Below are 6,865 nucleotides of genomic sequence, written 5' to 3'. Positions count from 1 at the left end.
TGAGTGGATATAAGGGCTTGTCCTGGGGAGGATAGGGATCTTCTGGATTTAGACCTGAAGGAGAGCTGAAGCTGAGGCCAGCACTCTGAAGATGTTCCTGTGACTACCTTATTTTGTGGACTGTGTGTTGTTCCTGCATTGAACGTGACTTGTTCTGTCAACATTGGATACAATAAACCCTGTTGGAGTTGCCCTGTCGTCTCTGGCTCTGTTGATCGTGTATTAACGTAACGAACCCCATGACAACTGGTGTCAGAAGTGGGATCAACAGAGTGCAGCTCCATGGAGAACCACCCAGCGAATGAGTTCCGGAACTGGACCGTACTTAGTCTCCAAGAACGAGCCCGAGGACTTGGCCTGAACTACCAGGGACTATCTAAAGAGCCATTAATTGATCTACTGGTGAGTGCTAGCCAGGTGACCTCCTCCCAGGTGGCTAATGGACATGCTCCGGAGACAGGGGCTCTTACCGCTAAAAGCCAATGGTTAGTGTGGTATGAGGAGGAAATGGCAGCTCTGGGATCAATCGTTACTCAGGAGTATCAGCTGGAAGCTGCTAACATGGCAAAACAGAGACAGGCTGCAATGGAGGCCGAAAGAGGGCAGAATATTACCTGGGGTGAGAGCCGGAGAAACCGGGAAACTTTACGGGTCACCCGGAAGGAATTCAAGCCGTTTAATGAGGAAACTGGGGATGTGGAAGGGTTTTTCCAGGACTTTGAACAGCAGTGCGCCCTGCTGGATGTACCCACCTCTGATTGGATGCGTGTTTTAGTGGGGCTCCTTGAAGGGGGAGCCGCAGAAGCATACCGGACCCTAGACGCACAGTGGAACCGGGACTATGACATTGTGAAACAAACTATTTTGGACTACTATGCCGTCACCCCAGACTCACATCGGGCCCAATTCCGAGACCTTCCCTGTACTGCTGGTGGATCTTTTAGGATGTATGCCCATAAAATGTCCCGGGCGTGTCAGAGATGGCTGGAAGCCGAGAGCGCCTTCACTGTGGACGATATTCTACAAGCGTTCCTGAAAGAACAGTTTTATACCAAGTGCCCCCAGGAAATACGGGAATGGGTCCGCGAACGTAAGCCACCAACATTGAATGGAGCTGCAGCCCTGGCTGATGAGGCACTTACCATCAAACCTCAGTGGAGGAGGCTGCTGGACAATAAACCTCAATCTAACCCAGCCCCCCGGCCACCTCCTGTCATATACGGCCCTCAACCCATCCGCAGGCCAATGACAACCATGCCAACCAATCCAGGGGCCCCACAGTTCCGACCGCGATATGGAGGGATCTCAGAAAGGAAGTGTTATGGGTGCGGTCAGCCTGGCCACTTACAGTCTAGGTGCCCCTCAAGAAATCGAAGGGAGCTCCGACCTTTCCCCCCTCCCCCTGGGCATCTTGTGCACTCCATCCTGCCTGAGGAAGAGTTCCCACCACCCCCACCAGAGTGGACTACCGAACCCTGCATCACGGAGACCCCCCCTGGCTTATATGGCATTCAGTCCCTTGCGCAAAGTTACCCAGAGCAAAGGCAGCGCCATCTGCAGGATGTTTTTATTGATGGATATAAGGTGACTGGCTTTAGAGACACTGGGGCGTTCCTGACCATTGCTGACCCACGTGTGGTTCGGCCAGAGGCAATCCATCAAGGCCCAGGAATACCCATCGCACTGGCAGGGGGTACTCGCAAATATATCCAGAAGGCTGCTGTACATTTGGATTATGGTTACGGAGAAAGACTGTGTTGGATTGGAGTTATGGGTGGACTTCCCGCGGATGTTCTCCTTGGGAATGACATTGGGGAATTACAGTGCCATTTTGTGGGAGCTGTCACCCGTAACCAAGCTGCCCAAGCACAAAGAATTTCTGATTTTACTGTGGAGCAGCATCCAGGACCCCCAACTGAACTGGTAAGAGCTACATCTACTGCTTCTACATTGAGAGACTTTTGGGACCGGGAAGAGTTTAGGCAAGAAATAGAAGGTGATCCGACCTTGGCAGCTATTAAACTAAGGGCAGAAACTGGGCAGGAGGGAGAGAATGGCGATAGGATCACCAGGGATAAGGGATTGTATTATCGGTTAGTAGAGGCCCGGGGTGGGGTCAACCCTGAAGCGACTACCAGGCAACTCATTGTCCCCCAAAAGTATAGGCTGCAGCTACTCCAACTGGCTCATGACATCCCCTTATCGGGTCATCAAGGTAGGAAACGGACAGAGAAAAGAATCACCCACAACTTTTACTGGCCTGGCGTTTCACAATCAGTAGTTCGATACTGCCGTACCTGTGATGTGTGCCAACGGATGCGACATCCAGGTGCTCGTCACAAGGTACCCCTGCAATCCCTGCCAATCATTGAGGAGCCATTTCAGCGTGTAGCTGTGGATATAATAGGACCTTTGGCGCACCCCAGCAGAACAGGGAAACGGTTTATTCTGACGGTGGTGGATTATGCCACCCGCTATCCTGAGGCCGTGGCTCTGTCCAGCATTACAGCCATGAAGGTAGCAGAGGCTCTTGTTACCATCTTTACCCGAGTAGGGTTCCCCAGTGAAATACTATCAGACCAAGGAACTCAGTTCATGTCAGACCTGGTCCAGTCTCTCTGGCACACCTGTGGCGTCCGAGCCATTCGCACCACCCCATACCACCCCCAAACCAATGGACTGTGTGAACGTTTCAATGGAACCCTAAAAAATATGCTTCGCGCCTTTGCAGACACTGAACGGGACTGGGAGCAATATCTGCCACATCTCCTGTTTGCCTACCGGGAGGTGCCCCAAGAGTCAACCGGATTTTCCCCTTTCGAACTGCTCTACGGTCGGAAGGTCCGTGGGCCCCTGACCCTTCTAAAGGAATACTGGGAGGGAGAGATCACCGACACTGGAGTACCTGTCATTCCATATGTTCTGGAATTTCGAGATCGCCTTACACGACTAACTACCTTGGCTAAAGAACACCTGCAACAGGCCCAGTACCGCCAGAAGACCTGGTATGATCGGAAAGCCAGGACCCGTGAGTTTATTGAAGGACAACAAGTTCTTATGATTAACGCTGTCCCTGCCAACAAGCTGCAAGCAACATGGGATGGTCCTTACCGAGTTATCCGAAAACTTAATGACACTAACTACGTCATTGCCATGGACCCTAGTGGCCGGCGACAAAAGACGGTCCACATCAACATGCTGAAAGAGTACCACGACCGATCCCTGCCTGTTTTGGCTATCTGCTGTCCCCCTAGTGATAAGGAAGGAGACGACTCCCTACCAGACCTTCTGCATCTGTCTCGAGCTGGGGGTACTCTGAACCAAGTGCCCCTAGGACTCCATCTGTCAGATATCCAAAAGGATGATATTCTCGCCTTGCTGGGACCAAGAGCTTCCGCTTTCTCCTCAGCACCTGGACGGACAACTCTCACCAGTCACCATGTGGAAACTCAAGGGCAACGCCCCATCCAGCAGGCCCCCTACCGAGTTCCAGAGGCTGTTCGGGACATGATCAAAAGTGAACTGGCGGACATGAAACAACTTGGGATTATTAGGCCTTCCCAGAGCCCCTGGGCATCCCCTGTGGTACTGGTGCCCAAAAAGGATGGCACAACGCGATTCTGCGTAGATTACCGGCGCCTAAACGATGCCACCAAAAGTGACGCGTACCCTATGCCCCGGATTGACGATCTACTGGATCGGCTAGCCAGTGCTCGATTTGTAACTACATTAGACTTGAGCAAGGGGTACTGGCAGATACCCCTAACAGAGAATGCCCGGGAGCGATCTGCGTTTATTACCCCCTTTGGACTCTTTGAGTTCTTGGGAATGCCCTTTGGGATGAAAAATGCCCCAGCAACCTTCCAAAGATTGGTAGACCGGCTGCTAGAACAATGTCAGGACTTTGCCTGTGCATACTTGGATGATATTGCCATTTTCAGCACATCATGGGAGGAACATCTTAAACACTTGGGCATAGTGCTAGACCATATTCTCGCAGCAGGACTGACAATTCGCCCTGATAAATGCCAGTTGGGTATGGCTGAGGTGCAGTATCTGGGGCACAGAGTAGGAGGTGGGACCCTAAGACCTGAGCCTGCCAAGGTGGAAGCCATTAGCAACTGGCCTACCCCTCAAACTAAGAAACAAGTACTGGCCTTTTTGGGGACCGCTAGTTACTACCGAAAATTTGTTTCTCATTTCAGTGCCCTGGCAAAGCCCCTAAATGACCTGACCCGCAAAAAACATGCCAAGAATGGTGAAGTGGGCACCTGCCTGCGAGGAAGCCTTTACAGCATTAAAGACGGCTCTCACCACTGCCCCTGTCTTGGCCGCACCAGACTACAAGCGCAGGTTCCTTGTGCAGACAGATGCGTCCACTTACGGGATTGGAGCAGTTCTTAGCCAGATAGATGCGGCTGGGCATGAGCATCCAGTTGCTTTCATAAGTCGTAAACTCCTGGATCGGGAAGTTGCCTATGCTACTATTGAAAAAGAGTGCCTTGCCATCGTATGGGCTCTCAAAAAATTACAGCCATACCTGTATGGCAGAGACTTTACCATTGTAACGGATCACAACCCCCTCACATGGCTGAACCGAGTGTCAGGGGACAATGGACGATTACTGCGGTGGAGCCTGTCCTTACAACCTTACAGCTTCTCCATCCAATACAAACGGGGAAGCCAACACCAGAACGCTGATGGACTGTCCCGACAAGAAGAGCCATAGACTGCCCTTCCCCCCTAAACCGATCGAGGAACCCGCCAACTGTTGGGAATTGTTCTGTGGTCCTACAATGTGGATCAGCGGGCACTACGAGTGAGGTGGCCAGCGGCCTGTGTAGGCCACATGGCCAGCTCACTTATTATATGAGGGGAGAGGTTGTGATGGTGCATTATATGTGGTTTATTGTGAGTCCTCAGCAGAGAGGGATATTTCTCTAATCAAGTACCACAGGTCGTGTCTCCAGCCTATGGACAATTGGACGAGTCAGAGGTGAAGTCCACAAGACAAAGTGTTGTCATTGTCCACTCTCCACAGGGGGTCATCAGGAGGCACCACAGTTATATTCAGCTCAGGTGCAGACCAGCAAACAAGGGTGATCCAATTATCTTCCCCATTGTGTTCTCATCCTGGCTGTGGCAATACACATCATAGCACAAAGGACACAACTCACTTACAGACAGTGTATGATTAAAAACTAAAGTCATTATAATGATGGTGACTAGAAACTGCCAAGATGTTCCTCCCCCTGAGTGGATATAAGGGCTTGTCCTGGGGAGGATAGGGATCTTCTGGATTTAGACCTGAAGGAGAGCTGAAGCTGAGGCCAGCACTCTGAAGATGTTCCTGTGACTACCTTATTTTGTGGACTGTGTGTTGTTCCTGCATTGAACGTGACTTGTTCTGTCAACATTGGATACAATAAACCCTGTTGGAGTTGCCCTGTCGTCTCTGGCTCTGTTGATCGTGTATTAACGTAACGAACCCCATGACAGTCCCCATAGCTGCCCCACACAGTATAATGTCCCCATAGCTGTCTCCACACAGTATAATGTCCCCATAGCTGCCTCCACACAGTATAATGTCCCCATAGCTGCCTCCACACAGTATAATGTCCCCATAGCTGCCCCCACACAGTATAGTGTCCCCATAGCTGCCTCCACACAGTATAATGTCCCCATAGCTGCCTCCACACAGTATAATGTTCCCATAGCTGCCTCCACACAGTATAATGTCCCCATAGCTGCCCCCACACAGTATAATGTCCCCATAGCTGCCTCCACACAGTATAATACCCCATAGCTGCCCCCACACAGTATAATACCCCATAGCTGCCTCCACACAGTATAATGTCCCCATAGCTGCCCCCACACAGTATAATGTCCCCATAGCTGCCTCCACACAGTATAATGCCCCATAACTGCCCCCACACAGTATAATGTCCCCATAACTGCCTCCACACAGTATAATGTCCCCCATAGCTGCCCCCACACATTATAATACCCCATAGCTGCCTCACACAGTATAATGTCCCCATAGCTGCCCCCACACAGTATAATGTCCCCATAGCTGCCTCACACAGTATAATGCCCCCATAGCTGCCCCACACAGTATAATGTCCCCATAGCTGCCTCCCCACAGTATAATGTCCCCATAGCTGCCACCACACATTATAATGTCCCCATAGCTGCCACCACACAGCATAATGTCCCCATTACTGCCCCCAAACGGTATAATGCCCCCATAGCTGCCTCCACACAGTATAATGCCCCATAGCTGCCTCCACACAGTATAATGCCCCATAGCTGCCTCCACACAGTATAATGCCCCCATAGCCGCCTCCACACAGTATAATGCCCCCCATAGCCGCCTCCACACAGTATAATGCCCCCCATAGCCGTCTCCACACAGTATATTGCCCCCCATAGCTGCCTCCACACAGTATAATGCCCCCCATAGCCGCCTCCACACAGTATAATGCCCCCCATTACTGCCCCCAAACAGTATAATGCCCCCATAGCTGCCTCCACACAGTATAATGCCCCCATAGCTGCCCCCACACAGTATAATGCCCCCATAGCTTCCCCCACACAGTATAATGCCCCCATAGCTGCCCCCACACAGTATAATGCCCCCATAGCTGCCCCCACACAGTATAATGCCTCCCTAGCTGCCCCACACAGTATAATGTCCCCATAGCTGCCTCCACACAGTATAATGCCCCCATAGCTGCCCCCCCACAGTATAATGCCCCCATAGCTGCCCCCACACAGTATAATGCCCCCATAGCTGCCTCCACACAGTATAATGTTCCCATAGCTGCCCCCCCACAGTATAATGCCCCCATAGCTGCCCCCACAC

At 51.6% G+C, this 6,865-nt stretch overlaps 1 protein-coding gene across 1 annotated transcript; it reads left to right on the top strand.

Moving 5' to 3' along the window:
- Positions 1-237: 237 nt before the first annotated feature.
- On the top strand, positions 238-5,161 carry LOC142720060 (uncharacterized). Its single transcript, XM_075848790.1, is given in 2 exon segments — positions 238-4,248; positions 4,250-5,161. Coding segments are annotated over 2 exon segments (4,446 nt in total). The 5' UTR covers positions 238-282; the 3' UTR covers positions 4,730-5,161.
- The last annotated feature ends 1,704 nt before the right edge of the window (positions 5,162-6,865 follow it).

This window comes from Rhinoderma darwinii, unplaced genomic scaffold, assembly GCF_050947455.1.
Source record: "Rhinoderma darwinii isolate aRhiDar2 unplaced genomic scaffold, aRhiDar2.hap1 Scaffold_488, whole genome shotgun sequence".
In the NCBI taxonomy this organism is placed as follows: Eukaryota; Metazoa; Chordata; class Amphibia; order Anura; family Rhinodermatidae; genus Rhinoderma; species Rhinoderma darwinii.
This window is presented reverse-complemented; position numbering and strand designations above follow the sequence as displayed.